Source organism: Cotesia glomerata, linkage group LG1 (assembly GCF_020080835.1).
Source record: "Cotesia glomerata isolate CgM1 linkage group LG1, MPM_Cglom_v2.3, whole genome shotgun sequence".
Classification (NCBI taxonomy): domain Eukaryota; kingdom Metazoa; phylum Arthropoda; class Insecta; order Hymenoptera; family Braconidae; genus Cotesia; species Cotesia glomerata.
In genome coordinates this window covers 37,458,646-37,485,284 of record NC_058158.1, presented here as the reverse complement: position 1 = coordinate 37,485,284, position 26,639 = coordinate 37,458,646, and the positions used below count along the sequence as shown (strand labels likewise).

Genomic DNA, 26,639 nt, shown 5'->3' with positions numbered 1-26,639 from the left:
ACAGGAATCTGTTTTACCGACTGATGGTAAAACAGGTATAACCATCTGAATTCGTGCAAGCTATGTTTATACAGTGATTTCTATGAAATAAATACTTAAAATAATGTCCTCTAAAAATAAAGTCGATTTGAATACTTTAAGGAAGTACTCTATTTCGGAAAATCGTCGATTTTCGGTCCAAATGCAATGAATCCGAAATAATCAGTAATTTCTCGAATATAACCATCAGAATTTGTACAAGCTATGTTTATACAGTGATTTCTGTAGAAAAATTACTTAAAATGACTGAAATCATTTGAAATTATGTGAAATTACATGTTTATCTCTTAAACAAATCGATTGAAATTATGTGAAATTACATGAAATTATGTGAAATTATGTGAAGTTTCTGTGAAAAAATTCTTTACAAATTTTTTTTTCACAAAAAGATTTCTGTGAAAAAATTACTAAAAATAATTTTCTCTGACATTCAAAGTTGACTTAAATACTTGAAGGAAGAACCCTCTTTCGGAAAATCGTCGATTTTTGGTCCAAACGCAATGAATCCAAAATAATCAGTAATTTCTCGAATATTACCATGAGAATCAGTGCAAGCCATGTTTATACAGTGATTTCTGTGAAAAAATTACTTAGAAAAATGTTCTTTAAAAAATAAAGTCGATTTGAATCCTTTACGATGGTTCTCTTACCTGGAAAATCGTCGATTTTTGGTCTAAACGCAATGAATCCAAAATATTCAGTAATTTCTCGAATATTACCATAAGAATTCGTGCAAGCAATGTTTATACAGTGATTTCCGTGGAGAAATTTCTACAATCAATGTTCCTCGAAAAATAAAGTCGATTTGAATACTAAGGAAATACCCTCTTTCGGAAAATCGTCGAATTTCGGTCCAGACCCAATGAATCCAAAGTAATCAGTAGTTTATCGAATATAACCATCAGAATTTGTGCGAGCCATGTTTATATCGTGATTTCTAAGAAGTAATCATGTAAAATAATGTTCTTAAAAAAAAAAGTCGATTTGAATACTTTAAGGAAATACCCGTACTTGGAAAATCGTCGATTTTTAGTCCGAACGCAATGAATTTAAAATAATCAGTAATTTCTCGAATATTACCATCAGAATTCTCGCAAGCTATGTTTAAACAGTGATTTCTGTGAAAAAATTACTTAAAATAATGTTCTTTGAAAAATAAAGTCGACATGAATACTTTACGATAGTACCCTTACCTTGAAAATCGTCGATTTTCGCTCCAAACGCAACAAATCCAAAATAATCAGTAATTTCTCGAATAAAACCATTAGAATTCGTACAAGCCATGTTTATACAGTGATTTCTGTGAAAAAATTACTTAGAATAATGTTTTTCAAAAAATGAAGTCGATTTGAATACTTTACGATAGTACCCTCACTCGGAAAATAGTCGCTTTTCGGTCCAAACGCAATAAATCCAAAGTTATCGATAATTCCTCGAATATAACCATCAGAATTTCTGCAAGCCATGTTTATACTGTGATTTCTGTGAAAAAAATACTTAGAATAATGTTCTTTAAAAAATAAAGTTGATTTGAATACTTTAAGGAAGTACCCTCCTTCGGAAAATCGTCGATTTTCCGTCCAAACACAATAAATCCAAGGTAAACAGTAATTTCTCGAATATTACCATGAGAATTAGTGCAAGCCATGTTTATACAGTGATTTCTGTGGAAAAAGTAATAAAAATAATGTTCTTTAAAAAATAAAGTCAATTTGAATACTTTAAGGAAGTACCCTCACTCGAAAAATCGTCGATTTTTGGTCCAAACGCAATGAATCCAAAATAATCTGTAATTAGTCGAATAAAACCATGAGAATTGGTGCAAGCCATGTTTATACAGTAATTTCTGTAGAAAAATTACTTAAAATAATGTTCCTTCAAAAATAAAGTCGATTTGAGTACTTTAAGGAAGTACTCTCACTCGGAAAATCGTCGATTTTCGGTCCAAACGCAATGAATCCAAAGTTATCTATAATTCTTCGAATATAACCATCAAAATTTGAGCAAGCTATGTTTATACAGTGATTTCTGTGAAAAAAGTACTTAAAATCATGTTCCTTGAAAAATAAAGTCGATTTGAATACTTTATGATAGTACCCTTACCTGGAAAATCGTCGATTTTCGGTCCAAACGCAATGAATCCGAAAAAATCAGTAGGTTCTTGAATATAACTATCAGAATCTGTGCAATCCATGTTTATACAGTGATTTCTGTGCAAAAATTACTTGAAATCATGTTCCTTAAAAAATAAAGTCGATTTGAGTACTTTAAGGATGTACCCTTACTCGGAATATCGTCGATTTTCGGTCAATCGCAATAACTTCAAAGTTATCTATAATTCTTCAAATTCAACCATCAGAATTTGTGCTAGCTATGTTTATACAGTGATTTCTGTGAAAAACATACTCAAAATAATGTTCTATAAAAAATAAAGTTGATTTGATTACTTTACGATAGTACCCTTACCTTGAAAATCGTCGATTTTCGGTCCAAACGCAATACATCAAAAACAATCAGTAGTTTCTCGAATATAACCATCAGAATTTGTGCAAGCCATGTTCATATCGTGATTTCTAAGAAGTAATCATGTCAAATAATGTTCTTTAAAAAATATCGTCGATTTGAATACTTTACGATAGTACTTTATCCTGGAAAATCGTCGATTTTCGGTCCAAACCCAATGAATCCGAAAAAATCAGTAGGTTCTTGAATATAACCATCAGAATCTGTGCAAGCCATGTTTATCGAGTGTTTTCTGTGAAAAAATTACTAAAAATAATGTTCTTAAGAAACAAAGTCGATTTGAATACTTGAAGGAAGTACCTTCTTTCTGAAAATCATCGATTTTCGGTCCAAACGCAATAAATCCAAAGTTATCTGGAATTCTCCGAATATAACCATCAAAATTTGGGCAAGCTATGTTTATACAGTGATTTCTGTGCAAAAATTACTTAAAATCATGTTCCTTGAAAAATAAAGTCGATTTGAGTACTTTAAGGATGTACCCTTACTCGGAATATCGTCGATTTTCGGTCAATCGCAATGAATCCAAAGTTATCTATAATTCTTCAAATTCAACCATCAGAATTCGTGCAAGCCATGTTTATACAGTGATTTCTGTTCAAAAGTTACTGAAAATAATGTTCTTTAAAAAATAAAGTCGATTTGAATACCTTAAGGAAGTACTCTCACTCGGAATATCGTCGATTTTCGGTCCATACGCAATGAATTTAAAATAATCAGTAATTCTTTGAATATAACCATCGGAATTCTTGCAAGCCATGTTTATACAGTGATTTCTGTTCAAAAGTTACTCAAAATAATGTTCTTTAAAAAATAAAGTCGATTTGAATACTTTAAGAAAGTACTCTCATTCGGAAAATCGTCGATTTTCGGTCCAAACTCAATGAATCCAAAATAATCAGTAATTTCTCGAATATAACTATCAGAATTCGTGCAAGCCATGTTTATACAGTGATTTCTGTTTAAGAGTTACTAAAAATAATGTTCTTAAGAGAATAAAGTCGATTTGAATACTTTACGATAGCACGCTCACCTGGAAAATCGTCGATTTTCGGTCCAATATCAATAAATCCAAAGTTATCTGTAATTCTTCGAATATAACCATCAGAATTTGTTCAAGCCATGTTTATACAGTGATTTCTGTGGAAAAATTACTTAAAATAATGTTCTTCAAAAAATAACGTCGATTTGAATACTTTACGATAGTACCCTTACTTGGAAAATCGTCGATTTTCGGTCCACACGCTATGAATTAAAAATAATCAGTATCTTCTTGAATATAACCATCAGAATTCGTGCAAGCCATGTTTATACAGTAATTTCTGTAAAAAAATTACTTTAGATAATGTTCTTTAAAAAATAAAGTCGATTCAAATACTTTCAAAAAGTACCCTCACTCGAAAAATCGATTATTTTCGTTTCAAACGCAATAAACCCAAAGTTATCTGTAATTCTGTAAATACAAAATGGTAGCTACACTTATTCGTCCAAATCCGCGCTTTTCGGTATTTTCCTGTTTTACCGACTGATGGTAAAACAGTGGTATAACCATCAGAAATCGTGCAAGCTTTGTTTATACAGTGATTTCTATCAAAATAATACTCAAAATAATGTTCTTTAAAAAATAAAGTCGATTCAAATACTTTCAAAAAGCACCCTCACTCGGAAAATCGATTATTTCCGTTTCAACCGCAATAAACCCAAAGTCATGTGTAATTCTGTAAATACAATATGGTAGCCACACTTATTCGTCCAAATCCGCGCTTTTCGGTATTTTCCTGTTTTACCGACTGATGGTAAAACAGGAATCTGTTTTACCGACTGATGGTAAAACAGTGGTATAACCATCAGAAATCGTGCAAGCTATGTTTATACAGTGATTTCTATGAAAATAATACTCAAAATAATGTTCTTTAAAAAATAAAGTCGATTCAAATACTTTCAAAAAATACCCTCACTCGGAAAATCGATTATTTCCGTTTCAACCGCAATAAACCCAAAGTCATGTGTAATTCTGTAAATACAATATGGTAGCCACACTTATTCGTCCAAATCCGCGCTTTTCGGTATTTTCCTGTTTTACCGACTGATGGTAAAACAGGAATCTGTTTTTACCGACTGATGGTAAAACAGTGGTATAACCATCAGAAATCGTGCAAGCTATGTTTATACAGTGATTTCTATGAAAATAATACTCAAAATAATGTTCTTTAAAAAATAAAGTCGATTCAAATACTTTCAAAAAATACCCTCACTCGGAAAATCGATTATTTCCGTTTCAACCGCAATAAACCCAAAGTCATGTGTAATTCTGTAAATACAATATGGTAGCCACACTTATTCGTCCAAATACGCGCTTTTCGGTATTTTCCTGTTTTACCGACTGATGGTAAAACAGGAATCTGTTTACCGACTGATGGTAAAACAGTGGTATAACCATCAGAAATCGTGCAAGCTATGTTTATACAGTGATTTCTATGAAAATAATACTCAAAATAATGTTCTTTAAAAAATAAAGTCGATTCAAATACTTTCAAAAAGTACCCTCACTCGGAAAATCGATTATTTCCGTTTCAACCGCAATAAACCCAAAGTCATGTGTAATTCTGTAAATACAATATGGTAGCCACACTTATTCGTCCAAATACGCGCTTTTCGGTATTTTCCTGTTTTACCGACTGATGGTAAAACAGGAATCTGTTTTACCGACTGATGGTAAAACAGTGGTATAACCATCAGAAATCGTGCAAGCTATGTTTATACAGTGATTTCTATGAAAATAATACTCAAAATAATGTTCTTTAAAAAATAAAGTCGATTCAAATACTTTCAAAAAGTACCCTCACTCGGAAAATCGATTATTTCCGTTTCAACCGCAATAAACCCAAAGTCATGTGTAATTCTGTAAATACAATATGGTAGCCACACTTATTCGTCCAAATCCGCGCTTTTCGGTATTTTCCTGTTTTACCGACTGATGGTAAAACAGGAATCTGTTTTACCGACTGATGGTAAAACAGTGGTATAACCATCAGAAATCGTGCAAGCTATGTTTATACAGTGATTTCTATGAAAATAATACTCAAAATAATGTTCTTAAAGAAATAAAGTCGATTCAAATACTTTCAAAAAGTACCCTCACTCGGAAAATCGATTATTTCCGTTTCAACCGCAATAAACCCAAAGTCATGTGTATTCTGTAAATACAATATGGTAGCCACACTTATTCGTCCAAATCCGCGCTTTTCGGTATTTTCCTGTTTTACCGACTGATGGTAAAACAGGAATCTGTTTTACCGACTGATGGTAAAACAGGTATAACCATCTGAATTCGTGCAAGCTATGTTTATACAGTGATTTCTATGAAATAAATACTTAAAATAATGTCCTCTAAAAATAAAGTCGATTTGAATACTTTAAGGAAGTACTCTATTTCGGAAAATCGTCGATTTTCGGTCCAAATGCAATGAATCCGAAATAATCAGTAATTTCTCGAATATAACCATTAGAATTCGTGCAAGCCATGTTTATAGAGTGTTTTCTGTGAAAAAATTACTTAAAATAATGTTCTTCCAAAGATAAAGTCGATTTGAATACTTTAAGGAAGTACTCTATTTCGGAAAATCGTCGATTTTCGGTCCAAATGCAATGAATCCGAAATAATCAGTAATTTCTCGAATATAACCATCAGAATTTGTACAAGCCATGTTTATACAGTGATTTCTGTAGAAAAATTACTTAAAATGACTGAAACCATTTGAAATTATGTGAAATTACATGTTTATATCTTAAACAAATCGATTGAAACTATGTGAAATTACATGAAATTATGTGAAATTATGTGAAGTTTCTGTGAAAAAATTCTTTACAAATTTTTTTCTCACAAAAAGATTTCTGTGAAAAAATTACTAAAAATAATTTTCTCTGAAAATCAAAGTCGACTTAAATACTTGAAGGAAGAACCCTCTTTCGGAAAATCGTCGATTTTTGGTCCAAACGCAATGAATCCAAAATAATCAGTAATTTCTCGAATATTACCATGAGAATCAGTGCAAGCTATGTTTATACAGTGATTTCTGTGAAAAAATTACTTAGAATAATGTTCTTTAAAAAATAAAGTCGATTTGAATCCTTTACGATGGTTCTCTTACCTGGAAAATCGTCGATTTTTGGTCCAAACGCAATGAATCCAAAATATTCAGTAATTTCTCGAATATTACCATAAGAATTCGTGCAAGCCATGTTTATACAGTGATTTCCGTGGAGAAATTTCTACAATCAATGTTCCTCGAAAAATAAAGTCGATTTGAATACTTTAAGGAAATACCCTCTTTCGGAAAATCGTCGAATTTCGGTCCAAACCCAATGAATCCAAAGTAATCTGTAGTTTATCGAATATAACCATCAGAATTTGTGCAAGCCATGTTTATATCGTGATTTCTGAGAAGTAATCATGTAAAATAATGTTCTTACAAAAATATAGTCGATTTGAATACTTTAAGGAAGTACCCTCACTCGGAATATCGTCGATTTTCGCTCCAAACGCAACAAATCCAAAATAATCAGTAATTTCTCGAATAAAACCATTAGAATTTGTGCATGCCATGTTTATACAGAGATTTCTGTGAAAAAATGACTTAAAATAATGTTCTATAAAAAAAAAAGTCGATTTGAATACTTTAAGGAAATACCCGTACTTGGAAAATCGTCGATTTTTAGTCCGAACGCAATGAATTTAAAATAATCAGTAATTTCTCGAATATTACCATCAGAATTCTTGCAAGCCATGTTTAAACAGTGATTTCTGTGAAAAAATTACTTAAAATAATGTTCTTTGAAAAATAAAGTCGACATGAATACTTTACGATAGTACCCTTACCTTGAAAATCGTCGATTTTCGGTCCAAACTCAATGAATCCAAAATAATCAGTAATTTCTCGAATCTAACCATCAGAATTCGTGCAAGCCATGTTTATACAGTGATTTCTGTGAAAAAATTACTTAGAATAATATTCTTTAAAAAAAAAAGTCGATTTGAATACTTTACGATAGTACCCTCACTCGGAAAATAGTCGCTTTTCGGTCCAAACGCAATAAATCCAAAGTTATCGATAATTCCTCGAATATAACCATTAGAATTTCTGCAAGCCATGTTTATACTGTGATTTCTGTGAAAAAATTACTTAGAATAATGTTCTTTAAAAAATAAAGTCGATTTAAATACTTTAAGGAAGTACCCTCCTTCGGAAAATCGTCGATTTTCCGTCCAAACGCAATAAATCCAAGGTAATCAGTAATTTCTCGAATATTACCATGAGAATTAGTGCAAGCCATGTTTATACAGTGATTTCTGTGAAAAAATTACTTAGAATAATGTTCTTTAAAAAATAAAGTCGATTTAAATACTTTAAGGAAGTACCCTCCTTCGGAAAATCGTCGATTTTCCGTCCAAACGCAATAAATCCAAAGTTATCGGTAATTCCTCGAATATAACTATTAGAATTTGTGCAAGCCATGTTTATACTGTGATTTCTGTGAAAAAATTACTCAAAATAATGTTCTTTAGAAAATAAAGTCGATTTGAATACTTTAAGGAAGTACCCTCTTTCGGAAAATCGTCGATTTTCGGTCCAGACCCAATGAATTCAAAATAATCAGTAATTTCTCGAATATTACCATGAGAATCAGTGCAAGCCATGTTTATACAGTGATTTCTGTTGAAAAATTACTTAGAATAATGTTTTTTAAAAATTAAAGTCGATTTGAATCCTTTACGATGGTTCTCTTACCTGGAAAATCGTCGATTTTTGGTCCAAACGCAATGAATCCAAAATAATCAGTAATTTCTCGAATATTACCATTAGAATTCGTGCAAGCCATTTTTATACAGTGATATTTGTGTAAAAATTACAAAAAATCATGTTGTTGAAAAAATAAAGTCGATTTGAATACTTTAAGGAAGTACCCTCACTCGAAAAATCGTCGATTTTTGGTCCAGTCCCAATGAATCCAAAATAATTAGTAATTTCTCGAATATTACCATGAGAATTAGTGCAAGCCATGTTTATACAGTGATTTCTGTGTAAAAATTACTTAAAATAATGTTCTTTAGAAAATAAAGTCGATTTGAATACTTTAAGGAAGTACCCTCACTCGAAAAATCGTCGATTTTTGGTCCAGACCCAGTGAATCCAAAATAATTAGTAATTTCTCGAATATTACCATGAAAATCAGTGCAAGCCATGTTTATACAGTGATTTCTGTGAAAAAATTACTTAGAATAATATTCTTTAAAAAAAAAAGTCGATTTGAATACTTTACGATAGTACCCATACCTGGAAAATCGTCGATTTTCGGTCCACACGCTATGAATCAAAAATAATCAGTATCTTCTTGAATATAACCATCAGAATTCGTGCAAGCCCTGTTTATACAGTGATTTCTGTGAAAAAATTACTTAAAATCATGTTCTTTGAAAAATAAAGTCGATTTGAATACTTGAAAGAAGTACCTTCACTCGAAAATTTGTCGATTTTCAGTCCAAATGCAGTAAATCAAAATTTATCTGTAATTCTCCGAATATAACCGTCAGAATTTGTGTAAGCCATGATTGTACAGTGATTTCTGTGAAAAAATTACTTAACATTGCAACATAGATATCGTCATGGCGATCTCAGGAACCCAACACTGTCTCAAGATTCATTTTTGTATTATATGTATTATTTAATTTGTTTATTCAGTTAACTTTGTGGTGCGTTTTATTATTTTTTGTTATTCGTGTGACGCACCTGGGGAATTGGGTATGTCATGCTGGCTGAGGCAGCGCAGGAGGGCATTAAAGAGCCAAAATTTATTGTTTATTTATATCTTCTGTTATTTTTTTTTTTTTAAGTTAACTAAAGACCATATGTATGTATGAACCTATATGAAATTTGGAATTTTTCCGATGAAATCCGACGAAGGAAAATTATTTTGCCCCGCGCATATCGTTTTTCGGGCATAACGAGGAGTGTTTATTACAATTATTGTTCTAAGTATTTATTATTTATGTTTAATTCTGGTATGCGCTAAATGTCCGCCAGGATAGGCTCGAATTTTGGAGAATCCAAAATCGTAAGAATTGGCCTCATCCCTTAAGGGTACTGGAGAACGCGATTTTTGGAAACCCATGGACGGCCGGCAAAACATAAAATGATCGCACCAACAGTCAATAAACAGGTTCCGGTTTTACCATCAGTCGGTAAAACAGAAAGTGATTGCACCAACAGCCGGTAGACAGGTTACTGTTTTTTCCATCAGTCGGTAAAGCAGAAAATACCGGGATTTTCAACACGATGTTTAATTTTTGTAACTAAATAAAAGATTGCTATTGTTTCTTCTATTATGTTTGTTATGGTTTAATTGCGGGACATTATTTAATTTTGTTAGTAACGGGGACCGGTTCAACTTTGTAGGTAGCGGAGAGCGAGAAGACAGTAGGTGGGTTGACTTACTATCAGTCGGTAAAACAGAAAATACCGGGATTTTCAACGCGATGTTTAGTTATGGTTAGTAAATAAAAGATTGCTGTTGTTTCTTCTATTATGTTTGTTATGGTTTAATTGAGAGACATTATTTAACTTTGTAGGTAGTGGGGAGCGAGAAGGCAGTAGGCGGGCTGTTTTACCATCAGTCGATAAAACAGAAAAATGTCGGACAGCGCGGATTTGGACGAATGAGTGTGTCTACCATTTTTTAAAGGTGATAGGTTTTCATTTTCACCACGATGTTTAATTATTGTTACTAAATAAAAGATTGCTATTGTTTCTTCTATTACGTTTATTATGGTTTAATTGGACAATCCCCTTTGGAAATATATCTGTGGAAAAATTACTCAAAAAAATGATCTTTAAAAAATAAAGTCGATTTGAATACTTTAAGGAAGTACTCTTTTTCGGAAAATCGTCGGAAAATCATCAGAGTTTATGCAAGCCATGTCTATACAGTGATTTCTGTGAAAAAATTACTTAAAATAATGTTCTTTAAAAAATAAAGTCGATTTACATACTTTCAGAAAGTACCCTCACTCGGAAAATTATAGATTTCCGTTTCAAACGCAATAAATCAAAAGTTATCTGTAATTCTTTGAATATAACCATCGGAATTTGTGCAAGCCATGTTTATATCGTGATTTCTAAGAAGTAATCATGTAAAATAATGTTCCTTAAAAAATAAAGTCGATTTGAATACTTTACGATAGTACCCTAACCTGGAAAATCGTCGATTTTCGGTCCAATCGCAATAAATCCAAAGTTATCTATAATTCTTCGAATATAACCATCAGAATTTGTTCAAGCCATGTTTATACAGTGATTTCTGTGAAAAAATTACTCAAAATAATGTTCTTTAAAAAATAACGTCGATTTAAATACTTTACGATAGTACCCTTACTTGGAAAATCGTCGATTTTCGGTCCACACGCTATGAATCAAAAATAATCAGTATCTTCTTGAATATAACCATCAGAATTCGTGCAAGCCATGTTTATACAGTGATTTCTGTGAAACAATTACTTTAGATAATGTTCTTTAAAAAATAAAGTCGATTCAAATACTTTCAAAAAGTACCCTCACTCGGAAAATCGATTATTTCCGTTTCAACCGCAATAAACCCAAAGGTATCTGTAATTCTGTAAATACGAAATGGTAGCCATACTTATTCGTCCAAATCCGCGCTCTTCGGTATCTTCCTGTTTTACCGACTGATGGTAAAACAGGTATCTGTTTTACCGACTGATGGTAAAACAGTGGTATAACCATCAGAATTCGTGCAAGCCATGTTTATACAGTGATTTCTATGAAAATAATACTCAAAATAATGTTCTTTAAAAAATAGAGTCGATTCAAATACTTTCAAAAAGTACCCTCACTCGGAAAATCGATTATTTCCGTTTCAACCGCAATATACCCAAAGTTATCTGTAATTCTGTAAATACGAAATGGTAGCCATACTTATTCGACCAAATCCGCGCTCTTCGGTATTTTCCTGTTTTACCGACTGATAGTAAAACAGTGGTATAACCATCAGAATTCGTGCAAGCCATGTTTATACAGTAATTTCTATGAAAATAATACTCAAAATAATGTTCTTTATAAAATAAAGTCGATTCAAATACTTTCAAAAAGTACCCTCACTCGGAAAATCGATTATTTCCGTTTCAACCGCAATAAACCCAAAGTTATCTGTAATTCTGTAAGTACAAAATGATAGCCATACTTATTCGTCCAAATCCGCGCTCTCTGGTTTTTATCTGTTTTACCGACTGATGGTAAAACAGGTATCTGTTTTACCGACTGATGGTAAAACAGGTATATGTTTTGCCGACTGATGGTAAAACAGTGGTATAACCATCAGAATTCGTGCAAGCCATGTTTATACAGTGATTTCTATGAAAATAATACTCAAAATAATGTTCTTAAAAAAATAAAGTCGATTCAAATACTTTCAAAAAGTACCCTCACTCGGAAAATCGATTATTCCCGTTTCAACCGCAATAAACCTAAAGTTATCTGTAATTCTGTAAATACAAAATGGTAGCCATACTTATTCGTCCAAATCAGCGCTCTCCGGTTTTTTATCTGTTTTACCGACTGATGGTAAAACAGGTATCTGTTTTACTGACTGGTGGTAAAACAGTTGTATAACCATCAGAATTCGTGCAAGCCATGTTTATACAGTGATTTCTATGAAAATAATACTTAAAATAATGTTCTTCAAAAAATAAAGTCAATTTGAATTCCTTAAGGAAGTACTCTCACTCGGAAAATCGTCGATTTTCGGTCCAGACCCAATGAATCCAAAGTAATCAGTAATTTCTCGAATATAACCATCAGAGTTTATGCAAGCCATGTCTATACAGTGATTTCTGTGAAAAAATTACTTAAAATAATGTTCTCAAGAAAATAAAGTCGATTTGAATACTTTCAGAAAGTACCCTCACTCGGAAAATCGTAGATTTCCGTTTCAAACGCAATAAATCCAAAGTTATCTGTAATTCTTTGAATATAACCATCGGAATTTGTACAAGCCATGTTTATACAGTGATTCCTATTGAAGAATCACTTAAAATAATATTCTTAAGAAAATAATGTCGATTTGAATACTTTAAGGAAGTACCCTCTTTCTAAAAATCACTTTCAGTATACGAAATAATTCTTGTTTGTTCTGTTATATTCTCAAAGCATCCTTTGCTATCAATCAATCTTCATTTAAAAATATCAGCGCAATTCATAACAAAATAAATAATATTTTTACTCTTATAAATGTCCAAATTCTGAATTTCGTTAAAAAAAAAATCTTTTAATCTATAAAATGGAGAACAATTAATTTTAATTTCGTCTTTACATCATATAATTCGATATATTCTTGACTTACAATTAAACGAATGATGTTATTATTTTTGAATATTTTTTTTCTATCGCTTCTATTCTCCAATACTAATTAAACTAATGCCTTTTTAATGTTGGGGAATTTTGTTTTTCTGTTGCTGTTATTGTCTGACGACTCATGTGTCATAAAAACTTTATCATAAGAGACATACTTTATTATACCAACGGCATCTATAACGTAATTAAAAATATAATTTGATTAAATTAAAAATAATATTTGACACAGCAATATCATCTTCACCAAATTAAACGAATGAAAATTTATTATTTAGTTAATTAAACAAAAAATACCAGATGCGTCGTTAGCGCAAAAGAATATTTTAAATGCGACTATTATAAGGCCATTCAGCATCCGAAATGAAAGTTAGATTTATTTCTGTTAACAAAGCAGCTGCAAAAGTAAAATTTCTTAAAAATTACTTTGATGTATATTTTTTGATTTGGGAAAACATGTAAACATAAATTAAACCTTAATTTCTAAGATTCTAAATGCATTTCACAGAAATTGAATATCACAACGCGTTCGAAAGTAATTTCAAAAAGATGTAGTAAGACTATGAAATTTCCAAATTTTAAAACGGTGTAATTTCTACATTACAATAATTATATGAAATTAATTTTAATTATAATTTGTTATCAAGCATTATTGTTATTCAGAAGCGTCAGCCAGACTCGATTATTATTGTTTAAGGCATATGTTCTGTCCTCGTCGAGCCGCGTCAAATTTTATTTTGTAAATGATTATTATTGTTATTAATGTTATTCTTTCGGCCGAAGAGTGACTTCATTTGCATTTAACGAGAACAAATTCCGACGAGCGCCTTGTCGTTGTTCGCCGTCGGGATTGAGAAATCATTATTATTTACTTAGATTTAAGGAATTTATTCATTATTTTGTTTATACCCGGGAGAAAGCGACACGTGTTCATCTCTTGGGCTACTGTCAATGAATCATGAGAACGTCATAATTATATTTAAATTTTATATTGCTTATTTGACCTTTATGTAATTTCTTATTTCTTTTCGATGTCCTTTGCGATCACATACTGCTATTCTTCTGCCTTACCCTGTCCTATAACTGAATTTATTACAGCTTGCTATTTTCTTATTTCTTTTCACGTGTCGATTGATTTTCGCGTCGCCGTCAATTACATCGAGGGTTTTCCGACTCTGGAGCGTCGGTCGCGGAAGGAGATCACTGATTGATGATTAACTGATTCGGCTTCTTGGAAATTATAGTTTTTGAATTTTTCGGCAATTTTAAGCAAACAGTGTTAAAATAAAGTTCTTAGTTTATTTTTGCTACAAAATTGCATTTAATTTAAAGTATTATTCCAGCTATACCAAAACCAAACCAGATCCTTGATTTCCCGCTGTATTAGACATTTTTCACTAGCCTATGTGCGTACGCACCCACACATACGTTCCCATGTACAATACTTTTTTTTTTTGATTTATTATTTCTATTTTATTTAATAGTTATTAACTTTAATATTAAATAATTTCTTTTATAATCAATAGAGCATTTGGTTTTTTATTTTTCAACTTATTTTATTTAAAGTCTAGTTATTTGTTAGCTTACAATTCTTATGCTCGTTTTGTATATTCGTTAAAAAAAATACATAATAATAACAAACAAAAGAACGAAAATGTGCTTGACATAACACAATAATTAATTATTTAATTTTATAAAATGGGGACACAGTCCTTTTAATTTGATCATTAATTCTAAATTTGATAGATAAACTAACAATAAAGCTTGGTTTCATAAGTTTTTCATTCTACTGGATAAACAAGTCTTTAATGTACATTGAAACAGACTTTTATTTATCTATTTGGGGTGAATAATTTTTTATGAATAAAAGATTTTGATATTTTACCGCCGAATAAACTTTGATGTTCAAGTTAATATTGTAATATAGATAAAACCATAATTTTTCTGTCCTTCTACAATTATGCGACTTGACAAGCATACGGTAATAGTTATGAATGTAGAAACTAATGTTTCTATAAATAAATAATTAAATATTCCAGTTAAATGACTTAGCTCATTGTCAAAATGCAGCGCGTGTATGAAGAAAATAATTATCTATTTCATTTTCGTTATTCTAATCAGTGTATAAAAGTATGATGGCTAACAACTATTGTTTGCAAGATGTATTGGTATATATTTTTCTGTATATACACTAGATAGAAAACGATACTTATCAACCATGTCAAGAAAGTGATGATTGCAAATAATTAAAAACATCAGACAACATCAATGGCAGATTTTTTTTTTCATAATTAAATAAAATTTCCATCCGTGATAGTAAATAAGTTGCTTTTTATTCAGTTTTAGAGCTTGGTTCCATAAGTTTTTATTCTACTGGATAAACAAGTCTTTAATGTACATTGAAATGTACTATTTTTTTCCTATTTGGGGTGGAAAATTTTTAATGAATAAAAGTTTTAAAAATTTTACCGCCGAATACACATTGATATTCAAGTTTTTGATCGAAGGAACTAATTATTAAAACTAAAAAAACAACGTCGATTGCCGCTCAATTAGTCGAAATTGGTCGATTCATTCAAAAGTAATTGCAATTTAAAAATTAAAATAATAGTGTTTTACTTAACTTATCTTACACTTTTGAGCTCGAAGAACTCAAAAGCATAAAACAGCTAACGTCATATGGAATTAGCGGGAAGTTGCAGGGATGGCCTTTAGGGTCTCAACCGTTTTCCTAATTTTTTCTTAATTCAAGTCAAGATAGTCTTGTGTTTGAATAAATTATCAAATATATATTGATGCTGTTTCTCAGGAAATTAAAAATTTTAAAGAAAAAAAAAAGTAGTTTTAACGAATTTCCTACCTCGAAAAAATTCATTGCTCGAGAATGGAATTTTTTTTTATCAGTGCACAATAATAATTAAGTTTTTTATAATAATGATAAAAATATAACAAAGAGACTCATTATCGCAATACTTTAATGGTCAGTTTTTGATGGTATAATTGGTTGGGAATTCGGAATGATTCGATTATCAATTTTCCTTTGTTCTATTGTTCCTGATAGATTATTTTTTACCACTACTATTCACCCTATTTATGTAGATTGTTCTTATTGATAAGTTTCAAGAGAGTGGGAGATTGTAAAACAGTGTTAAGCTCAAGTTAACGTTGAAGACAACTGTATATAAACCAAATTTTATTCTCAGTAAAAACAAAAATCTTTTTTGTGTATAAGAATAAGCAACTGCTTTAAAAATTTGATAGAATGTTTGCTCATCACCTTGTAATATTTGTCTGCATTCAACTTCTGTTGTCCAGTGTCAGCGCAGTAAGTCAATAATTCTCAACGTTTCACGATCAGGTGATAATCGATCATGTTTCAAATAGTATTAAAAATTATTTTTTCAGATATCTTTCACAGAGATCGATAACGCTGGAACCGACTGTGAGGACATTTATATTAAATCATCTGATAAAGAACAAGGCGAGGTCGATTATTTTGTTTGTGTGTTTCGCAAATTGAAAGCGGTAAGGATTGAATTATAATAACTCTCAAAGATGTTCACATTACACGAAATATTTTTTAAGTAAGCTATGATATTGTGTCATGATTTTTCAACAGTTTAACAGCGATAATTCTTTGAACGTGGAAGTAATTAAAAATGTACTGACAATAATTGGGCAATATTCTCCGCCAGGATTCAGCAAAAGTCGTTTTGAAGCGGTATTTAACGCAATAGGAAGTTGTAGTTCGACAGCAAGTAAGTGCAATACTTCCTAAATAACTTGAAACTCTCAATTTTATTGATTAAAAATTACTAATTAAATCAGTTTTTTAATTTTCTCAATCCAATTGTCGTTTGAATATTTTCAATAGGTAACACTGTAGAGGAAAGTGTGAAGACATACTTTCAATGTGTAAAAAAGCTTACATGAATATTCAGGTATTAATTACTAATTTAACAATGGTCGATAAAAACATTGCCATTACTCATAAATATAAATTTTTTAGATATATCCTTAAAAACTTGACGATGAAGTTATGTTCTTCAATGTTGAAACATGTCGATGTAAAACTTTAAAGTAATAAAGAGATTTCACTTATAAACAATTTCGACTATTTTAAAAAAAAAATTTTTGGTTGGGGCAACATGAGACACGTTGAGGCAACAAATCGCTATGTTGGCTCTGGGATAACAAATCTTTAGTTATTACAGTAACAAAAAAAATTAGGTTATAATAAGTAATTGATAGATTATACTAACAAATTTGTTTTGTTATTGTACCTTAAATTTTTAGTTAATTCGACTGAACAGTTTTGTTATATAAATATATAGAATTATATATAATCATACATGATTATATATGGAATTGTATATGAGGTTATATATAATCATATATAATTATATATGACTATATATGGAGCAATACACAGCCATGCAAGATTGTATATAGTCCCATATATAATTATATATAAGTATATATAATTATATATAATTAACAGACAAAAATTTTTTCTTTGAAAAAAAATTTTTTTTTGGTAATCACAAAAAGTGTGAAATGATGCGTTTATACTTACGTTTGAATAATTCTGAAATACAAAATTTGTCACATTTCCTATGAGATGTTTTGGTCTGCTCTGCTACTACCTAATATAGTAAAATCATTATTTATTTTATTATTTGAATAAGTGTTATATTATATTAAAATCAATTTTTATATTCCATTTATGATAAACTCATATGATACATTATGTAGCGATCATAGAATCATTATCACCTAAGACAGTAGCACAGTGGACAGACACTTCAAGACGCACGGAGATCACCAAAGTTAAGCAGCATTGAGCAGGGTTAATAGTTGGATGGGTGACCGCTGGTGTTATAGCTATAAAATTATATCTAGATATTTTTTTTTTTGCATTTTAATTGGTTACACAGAATTTCGTAGGACCATATTAAATATTCTATCCATAAAATTAACCCAATAATTAATTAGATGTAATAAATATATAATTAAATATTGTTATATATAATTAGATATGATTATATTTGGCCATTTTTCATATATAATCATATATAACCAATTTATATATAAATATATATATATATGAATATTTTTTATCGGGATTCAGATTATTTTAGTTTAATTTAGATTTGCCTTGCACGCAAATCTATTATTTATTATTCAATAAATTACAAAATAAAAAGTACCGACAATAATTTCGAAAAAGGAAAATTTTCGTAGTGTACTACAGTCTTGCTTTTTGATAAGTGTCTTCTTGTTCCTTGGTTTTCGATTCCCCTGGTTGGGATGTTCGTACCTTTTGAGTGGGAGAGTCCCAGAGGGTAGTGAGGGTAGTTGCGTGCGCCTCTGCGACTTCTGTCTTCGGCAAGCATCCCTTCTCGAGTTGGCAAAAATGGGACTATGCTGCGATGACGTCACGGCGACTCGACATTCTCAAGGTGTAACCTCATGCTGACGATTGACGCTGGTTATGAGCGTCAAATTGGGTCACGTGGTTAATTTAGGCCGTGCTGTCACCTGGAAAAATTTTAGTAGCGTTAAATCGTAAAAAGCTAAATTCAAATTAGCTTTTTTTATTTGAAGGATTCAGCGGAACAGCGGAAATTTAAAATTTGTATAATCGAACTCGAAGGCAATCGATATTGAAAAAGTTAAGAATCTTGTTATCGTTTATTTTAAAAATAAATTTTTATTTAAACATTAGATTAAAGTTATTTACTTTTTTTTTTATAAAAATGGCACTATTTGAAGATTACGAAGATATAGAAGCGTTTTAAGATGTAAGGCTTAAATTATATAAAATCTAAAAGATAATATAGTAGTAGGAAATATTTTTACATTTTTTTTTGCAATAATAAAATAAAAATATGATTTGTTCTTATTTCTAGGAAATAGCACTTGTTTACGTTTGTGGTATATGTGAGGAGATTCGCAACAATTATTTAGATCATTGTTGTTTGAAAAAATATGAAAATCATCATATTGATGAGAATCATTATTGTTATCCTTTACTAGGTTAGTAACTTATCAATTTCTTAGATTATTAAATAAATAAATAGTATTGCAACTAACAAAATTCATCGTTTTGATGTATTTAATCTAAAGAGGATGGTATTACAATAATTCGGCGTGCTTTATTGGAAAATAGACGTGAGGGACTAGTAAATGAAAAAAATTTATTCAGTAAATAAAGAAAACACTGCTGTCATTCGGATGTAATTTTCAATTTTTTCAGAATACAAAGAAATAGTTGGGAATATGGCCTCAAAAAAGCCATAGTCTCGCCGTAATTTGAATAAAGGATGAATCCAAAATTTTTTTTGTGTATATTTTTTTCCACAATTTTGTAAAATTAGTTCATTGCATAATAAAGCACTAATAATCCTTTTGCGCCTGATTGTTTTTCTTATTTCAGCTTCACGAATTATTTTTTGACACTGAAAATCCACAATTGATAATCATATTCACCTGTCATTGAAATTTTGATAAGTCACTAAAATTTGATGTAATTATTTATTTAATGTTTAACATTTATTGTTGTCATAAATTATTTTACTATTACCATGTGTTTTTATAAAAATTTGGTTAAAGATTACATATAGGCTATATGTAACACTCTGAGAGTGGTGATGTGCGCGTGGCTAACATCACTGCAGAAACGAGCCATTTACTGTTTTAATTAGAACTTTTAAATAATTCAAATAGAAAATGTATTCATAATTGAATAATCATCATTAATACATGCTAAAAGGTTAGTAGATGATAAATTTATTTTATTTTTTTCTTCAAATCGGTAATATATCAATCTAAACCTAATAATTAACATATCTTTTCTGTACTTTTATAGGTTATCTCATAATATATAAGCCGAAAGTATTCAACATATATATTAAGATTATTTAATAAACAACATGACAACAATTCCGTCAGGTACTAATTTATCAACTATTCTTGATTCCCATGTAGTTGATAAAAAATTGGGCAAAACTGAATTAAATAATTTAAGTAAAAACCAGTTAAAAAAAATAAAAAGAAAAGAAAAATGGCTTGCGCATAAATCTGAAAAAAGGTATTACATCATACAAGGTATTGTTATTAAATTGAAACCGAAAAATATATATATATATATATTAATTATTGTTCTTATTATTAATATACAACTTTTTCAATAATTGATAGGCTGAAGGAGAGATTAAAAGCTAAAGAAAAACGTGCTTTTGCTCGAGCACATAATATAAATCTTGGACCATCGAGAAAATCATTAAAAAAATGTACTATGGAAAATAGTAGTTGTAAACTAACAATAACAATCGACATGGGATTTGATGAGTTAATGATTGAAAAAGATATTTCCAAACTTACTAAACAAATTTTGAGATGCTATACTTTAAATAGAAGAGCCCCTGCACCTGTACAATTTTCATTGACTAATTTCAATAACAAGTCAAAAGAGCAAATGGAGAAACACAACGGCTACGAGCATTGGGACGTCAGTACAACAAGCATAAATATTTTTTTTTTTTTTCTTTTATAATATTTCATATTAAATTTTCTTTTTAGGTTAAATTTTTTAGTGAATCATATTGTAAAGTATACGATTCGAAAAAAATAATTTACCTTACGAGCGAATCTGAAAATATCATTGATAAATTAGATCATGATAGTGTTTATGTAATTGGAGGTTTAGTAGATCATAATGGCCATAAAGTAAGAAATTAATTTAATGTTTTTAATTAAATTTTTACAAAATCTCATTATTTTTATTAATTTTATATTTACTTTTGTATTTTAGGGCCTATGCCATAAACTTGCCGTTCAAGCCGGCGTACAACATGCTCGATTACCGTTGGACAAATTTTTAAATATGAAAACGCGAAAAGTTTTAGCAGTCAATCATGGTAAATAGATTATTTAAAAGTTAGTTTACATTTAATATTCCAAGTCATTACCGATATTTATCATTCTTTATTATTTTCTATTTCTTTTTTAAAGTTTTCGAAATAATGTTGCAAATAACTGAAGGAAAAACATGGCAAGATGCATTTCTCCAAGTACTTCCTCTTCGAAAAAATGCAAAACCAGTTACGCAAGACGACAAAGATGAGATTAATTCATCGATTGAGAGTAGTGATTAAAATTTTCTACCGTACATTGTTACATGTAATAAACCAAGTATGTATATAATAAAAAATTTTAAATATACCAATTTCTTTATTTTATGAAATACGATTACACATTATGCACGTATATATACATTTTTTATTTGCATTTTAGTTTTTTAATAATTACATAGAGAGGAAAAAAAATTTACTACAATATAAATAATTAATTAAGACTATTTGTGTCGTAAAATTTTACTTCTAGGCCATTTTTACCATAAAACAAACAATCACTTCTAGATTATTCCGAATATCTACAAGTACGATTGTTTGCATGATTAAATAATTATTAATTTCTTAAAATTTAAAATTTATTTTTATATCATTTTAATTACTTGGAAAAAAACAAACAATAATACACTTATCTAACGAAATGAATTAATAATTTTTTCATTTTATATTTGATGGTACTTATATAACTAATCAGAAAATTGTTTCAATTAGCATTCTATATGATTAAAATTTCTTAGTGTGAAATAAAATTCAATGTTTCTCCCTAATTCCGACTAAAAAAATAACGTAATTTTTTTATTGTGTATATTAAATATGTACAGTAATTAATACGTTATGCTATCAACTTGAATTTTGTTGCTAAGATATTTATATAAATAAAACATTCATGGCAATTTTTGTTTTTTATATATTCTACAAATTTAATTGGTTTATACTTATTTTACAGCACCTCATTATTATTTATATTATAAATAAAGTCACAAATCTACGCATCAATTTACTGTTAAAAAATAAAATATATATATGTTTACAATCGTGGCCATTAAGTCGATTCTGCTTTGCTTTTATCTAACATGAAAAACAATGAAAAACCTACTGAAATTAATGACCGTGATTGTATATATTATAAATAATTTAAGTAAGTACCGTCAGTCATTATTTTTTCTTTGTTTTTTACAATACACAATATTTTTCTTATAAATGAGATTAAAAAAATTTAAACATTGCCAGTATTGTTTATTTCATGACTATCGATAACTTCAAACTCACTTTCATCACTCCCTTCATCACTATCACTAGATAAATCTTTGGATTTAAGTTCAAGTTCTTCGTCATCCTCCGACGAAGATCCTTTTTCAAAGTGTCGACTTTGAATTTTTAATCCATCTACGTCAGTTTCACCGGCACTCAACTCCAACTCCGAAAGCTCAAGTCCATCGGTGCTGCCATCTTCATGAGACGGCATTTTTAATCCGATAAGTTCATTGTCATTGAACGGATCTTTAAATGAATAATATAAAACATTAATTAGGTAATTGAATAAATAGAATATTATTTTTATAATTGTAAGATTATCTAAATAAAAAAATTTTTACAGACCTATTAGATTATCTGATGATGATCCACTGGGTGGCGTAGGAGAATGATCACCAGTTTCTCCCGCTCTATTTAAAAGTTGTAAATTATCTTCCGTAACAACCGGCAAAAACTCATCTATTTCACTTTCCCATTCTGTTGTATTTTTAAGATATAAAAGTAACATTAAATTATTTATTAGTAAAAAAATATTATAAATAATACCTTTTGGTGTAAACATTTTTTTTGGTATTTTTACAAATAAAGCGGGTCCCAATAGAATGCTCATACAAATTATATAAAACATAACAACTCCATTAACAGCACCGCTTATTAACCACAGTATAATAGATGCAGTACAAACTCCAATGCAAAACTATTTATTAAAAAAAAAAGAAAAAAAATAGTTGACATTATTACATTGATAGTTGATAGATGAAGAAATTAATAGGAAAATAAAATATATACCCCTCCTGGTTGATTCTTTCTTAGCAGCATCAACATTTCAAATCCTGATTTAATTTTGCTAATTATTTTTTCAATACATTCTGCCCGCTGCTGCGTTGGTCTGTAAATCAATTATTTAATTTATTAATAAATGTTTAATATTTTATTAAATCAATTAACAAATGGTACACATACATTGTAGAATTAGATAGTGATTTATTTAGCTGATCTTTTTCTACTTGTGCTTCTAGAGTGCTATAGCTGAGAACGGCAACCAATGCAGCACTGCTGGCTGCTGCAAAGCCACGAATTTCCAGCACTACAATGCCCCTGTAAAAAATGAAAAAATGAAAAAATAAATTTTTAAAAATAAAACAAAGAGATTTTTAATATATTGCTTTTGTTTATTTAAAGTTTACTGATATAAATTTGGAGTTTTTTATTTTATTTTTCAAATAATGATAATATTGGTTGTTTATTTGATCAGGTGATAAAAAGAAAATATTTCACAACATTGTGTAAAATTGTAAAATAACATAAATACACTAATATACGTTTTAAGTAGTATTGATGATAATTAAATTGTTAATTAATTAACAATGAATAAAATATCATCCTCACAAAGTATTATAGATATTTTAACACAAGTATTTAATATCCATATATATATGTATATATTATGTGCAAATAATTTGTACTTATAATTGTATAAAAGTACTATCTTCAATTATTAAAATTCTGGACAATTTAATTATAATATTACAAAAGTGTATCCAACTTATAGCATAATAATTTATAAAAAATAATAAATAAATGTACTCTGGGTTTAAGCATTTAATATTATGGACAATGACTTACAATTTGCGTATTATTAATTGATTATGCGCTTCAGAATATATGTATATATACTTATAGATGTGTTTATTTTTACCATTGATAACGATGATAACAACAATAAAATTAAATGTTTAATCATGAAAATAAAATTAAAAAAAACTCACCAAAATAGTATATTAAAAACAGCAACAACAGCTATACTGTTGAAAGTGTTTTCCCACAATAATATACTCTCAATAATAGTAAAAATTTTTTTTGAAGTTTCTAAATCATGGCAAGTTGAATTTTTCTTTCGACATTGCTGGTGATTATCAGGACTATCCAAGGATTTTTCGTCACCCATAAAATTTTTAACCTCAGGCAGTTGTTTGATCCACTTGAAACACGATCCTACTGTTTTTAATAATTTTTCCATAATTCTATTGGTTTATATGTATATATTATATTATATACATAAGTAAACAAACAATTATTTAAATTAATTCTTTTGGAGTTTATCACAAAAACGATTTATATTAAATGTACAATATAAGTAATATACTACAATATTATTGTCGCCGTGATGGGCAGCTCGTTTTATTGCTGATGAAAAATTAACATTCACCCCTTTGACTATTTTTTTTCTTTTTTTCGCTGAACAAACTTAATTATTTTTAATTCCTCGTCACCAATAACTGCGTTATATTATTTGTTATTTATTATTTTTCCAAGCTAGTTAAATAACACCCTTGTTCAACAGCGGCTAACAGATCACTATCACTCTCTATTTTTATTATTTATAAGTACTCTTATTAAGCTTACTTAAATATGCAAACTAATTATTATTATTATTTTCTTTTTTTTTAATAAATTAAAAATAATATTAATATTTCATCACTCAATCCTTTTATAATATAGTCAAGTTTATGTTCTATTTTCACTGTACTAGAGTTAAAAATATTGTTCTTTGTCTGTCTAGATATTATAAAACGTTAGTCACACACGTAAAGTTTGTCAATTTAATTTATTTAAAAAAATAAAAATATTTATCATCAACGGAATTGAAATTTTTTGTAAACTGCGTAAATATTGGACTATTTTTATAAGTGATGTGTGATGTGTAATATGTTGTCTGTACCATGTGGTTACCCCACTACTGCTACTACTACCACTGAAATACTGAAAATCACTGAAAATCACTGAAAAGCGAAAAGCGAAAGGCGAAAGGCGAAAGAAAAGAACTGAATGTTTGTTTGCAACTTGCAACTCATATCTCATATGCATGCTACTCGTTCTATCTGCCTTCGTCAAGTCTACAGTGTGTGCAGACTAGTATATAAATATATATGTATATATTTTGAACGTCATTGTGTCGTCACTTTCTTCATTATTATCTTCTTACTATAATAGCAATAGTCACTATCCATACTTTGACTATTCTATCTATAGTGAGGTAGTAACTTTAATTATTTTCAACCCCATTCCCATTACATTACACCTTTCTAATAATATCTATTGACATTATGTGTTTATTTAAAATAATAACCCTCTCATTTATTTCAATATTATTTACATTTTTTTCATGTTTTTATTATTGTTAATTATAACAATAATTCTTTTTTTTTATATTAATATTATTTAAATAATATTAAAAACGATACTCAACTCCATATATTTTTTTATTACATATATACTTCTGCCTATAGATCTATATATTTAATTACAATAACCAACATATAAGTAAATAATATTACATTACAATGCAAATAATATGTCCGAATATATATATATATATATATATATATATTTTATAAATTCATCAACTGGTGATAAAACATTTGATCCGGTGATCGATTACATTTTGTCATAAGGCAACTTATTTAGCTATTGCTCCAATTTTAAGCATTAAGTAACCTTATGTCCTTTCATTTTCATTTTACCTTGACCCCAAAACACTCTATCTTTGCTTGTTTTTTCTTCTCCTGATGTGTCGTTTTATTTATTAATTAATCAACATTACATGTTAAAAATACATATTATTAATACTTATTTAATTAGTGGATTTAATTATAAACACTAAATAGTATGTTAAACATTTATTTATTACACATTTTTGACATACACTCACTTTAGAATATTTTAGATAATTCTTACTCAGTCATTTCGTACAATGTTTTTATTCTTGTTCTTTTAAACTAAAGACTTTGTGGTATCCTAAATGGTTATCAAGTTCCTTTGAATAAATATCTTAGCTTTCACCTCAATTGTTAACAAAAATTATCATCAAATAAATAAATAAAAAAAAAATAACGATGTGTATATATGTATGTTTTTTTTTTTTTTTTTTTTTTTTTTTTTTTCACTTTACACGTTTACTTTCATTCATTTAAATAATTGAAATCAAATTAATTTATAAATGTATATATAGTCTGTATCATTAAAAGAGTGGTTATCGATATGTCGACACCCAAAATTATGTTATTTTTTTTTATATTATACTATACTTATAAACTTGTATAAAAAAAAAAAAAAAAAAAAAAAATTTTGTTCGTTAGAAGATCATCATTTTATAAATATTTGAAATAGTAAAATAAACATAATAGTAATCTTAAAATTAATTATTCAATTAATATAAGATATTTAAAAATAAATTAAGAAAAAAAATGCAATGAACTATGGCAATTCAATATGCAATTGTGTACATAATTTTCTAGTGTTAAATATCCTTGTAGATAATTAGTTTTTCACATAATTATTGTTAGTTTTACTTAAAAAAAATAATTAATTAAGTAATAGAATTATTAAAATTAATAAAAAAAAAATTCGATAAAAGTCACTTTGGCCTTGTTATAAAAATTTTGTTATACACTGAGGAATTTAAATTTAAGCAACTTAATTTTTA

At 28.9% G+C, this 26,639-nt stretch overlaps 3 protein-coding genes and 1 long non-coding RNA gene across 8 annotated transcripts; 2 read left to right on the top strand and 2 right to left on the bottom strand.

The window, feature by feature from the left end:
• Nucleotides 1–53: 53 nt before the first annotated feature.
• On the bottom strand, nucleotides 54–10,833 carry LOC123267752. 4 transcript variants are annotated; one of them, XR_006510121.1, is made up of 5 exons: nucleotides 10,805–10,833; nucleotides 2,506–2,612; nucleotides 2,325–2,430; nucleotides 2,143–2,249; nucleotides 54–80 (listed from the first exon to the last, which is right to left on the bottom strand). It is a non-coding gene; the product is annotated as an uncharacterized LOC123267752 (long non-coding RNA). The 4 variants fall into 4 exon arrangements; XR_006510119.1 differs by lacking the exons at nucleotides 54–80; nucleotides 2,143–2,249; nucleotides 10,805–10,833 and adding exons at nucleotides 1,599–1,703; nucleotides 2,682–2,794; nucleotides 2,863–2,916; XR_006510118.1 differs by lacking the exon at nucleotides 54–80 and adding an exon at nucleotides 2,042–2,067.
• A 5,103-nt stretch (nucleotides 10,834–15,936) lies between these two features.
• LOC123266740 lies at nucleotides 15,937–17,100 on the top strand. Its single transcript, XM_044731142.1, has 5 exons — nucleotides 15,937–16,308; nucleotides 16,389–16,508; nucleotides 16,603–16,741; nucleotides 16,858–16,924; nucleotides 16,993–17,100. The coding sequence occupies exons 1-4, from the start codon at nucleotides 16,246–16,248 to the stop codon at nucleotides 16,914–16,916; spliced, it is 381 nt and encodes a 126-aa protein (XP_044587077.1). The 5' UTR covers nucleotides 15,937–16,245; the 3' UTR covers nucleotides 16,917–16,924; nucleotides 16,993–17,100.
• Nucleotides 17,101–19,632: 2,532 nt separating this feature from the next.
• Nucleotides 19,633–21,209, top strand: LOC123267654 (tRNA methyltransferase 10 homolog A). Of its 2 annotated transcripts, none has more exons than XM_044732396.1 (6): nucleotides 19,633–19,758; nucleotides 19,855–20,076; nucleotides 20,187–20,496; nucleotides 20,568–20,714; nucleotides 20,800–20,905; nucleotides 21,000–21,209. In XM_044732396.1, exons 2-6 carry the CDS (start codon nucleotides 19,919–19,921, stop codon nucleotides 21,140–21,142), a joined length of 864 nt encoding a protein of 287 aa, XP_044588331.1. In that variant the 5' UTR covers nucleotides 19,633–19,758; nucleotides 19,855–19,918; the 3' UTR covers nucleotides 21,143–21,209. The 2 variants fall into 2 exon arrangements, with proteins under 2 accessions (XP_044588331.1, XP_044588342.1); XM_044732407.1 differs by having other exon boundaries at nucleotides 20,800–20,924; nucleotides 21,000–21,087.
• An 807-nt stretch (nucleotides 21,210–22,016) lies between these two features.
• On the bottom strand, nucleotides 22,017–25,044 carry LOC123267645. Its single transcript, XM_044732384.1, has 6 exons — nucleotides 23,923–25,044; nucleotides 23,117–23,251; nucleotides 22,943–23,042; nucleotides 22,700–22,850; nucleotides 22,499–22,630; nucleotides 22,017–22,399 (listed from the first exon to the last, which is right to left on the bottom strand). Exons 1-6 carry the CDS (start codon nucleotides 24,171–24,173, stop codon nucleotides 22,116–22,118), a joined length of 1,053 nt encoding a protein of 350 aa, XP_044588319.1. The 5' UTR covers nucleotides 24,174–25,044; the 3' UTR covers nucleotides 22,017–22,115.
• Between the last annotated feature and the right edge of the window lie 1,595 nt (nucleotides 25,045–26,639).

Excerpts from the sequence above, each read along its gene's own strand:
- LOC123266740 (XM_044731142.1), top strand. The coding sequence starts at position 16,246 with ATGTTTGCTCATCACCTTGTAATATTTGTCTGCATTCAACTTCTGTTG. Across the intron at positions 16,309-16,388 it reads TGTTGTCCAGTGTCAGCGCA|ATATCTTTCACAGAGATCGA; the intron begins GTAAGTCAATAA and ends TTATTTTTTCAG. Across the intron at positions 16,742-16,857 it reads AAGTTGTAGTTCGACAGCAA|GTAACACTGTAGAGGAAAGT; the intron begins GTAAGTGCAATA and ends TATTTTCAATAG.
- LOC123267645 (XM_044732384.1), bottom strand. The coding sequence starts at position 24,173 with ATGGAAAAATTATTAAAAACAGTAGGATCGTGTTTCAAGTGGATCAAA. Across the intron at positions 22,851-22,942 it reads GAAAGAATCAACCAGGAGGG|TTTTGCATTGGAGTTTGTAC; the intron begins GTATATATTTTA and ends TTTAATAAATAG. Across the intron at positions 22,631-22,699 it reads AAAAATGTTTACACCAAAAG|AATGGGAAAGTGAAATAGAT; the intron begins GTATTATTTATA and ends AAAATACAACAG.
- LOC123267654 (XM_044732396.1), top strand. The coding sequence starts at position 19,919 with ATGACAACAATTCCGTCAGGTACTAATTTATCAACTATTCTTGATTCC. Across the intron at positions 20,497-20,567 it reads ACGGCTACGAGCATTGGGAC|GTTAAATTTTTTAGTGAATC; the intron begins GTCAGTACAACA and ends TTTTCTTTTTAG. Across the intron at positions 20,906-20,999 it reads AGTTTTAGCAGTCAATCATG|TTTTCGAAATAATGTTGCAA; the intron begins GTAAATAGATTA and ends TCTTTTTTAAAG.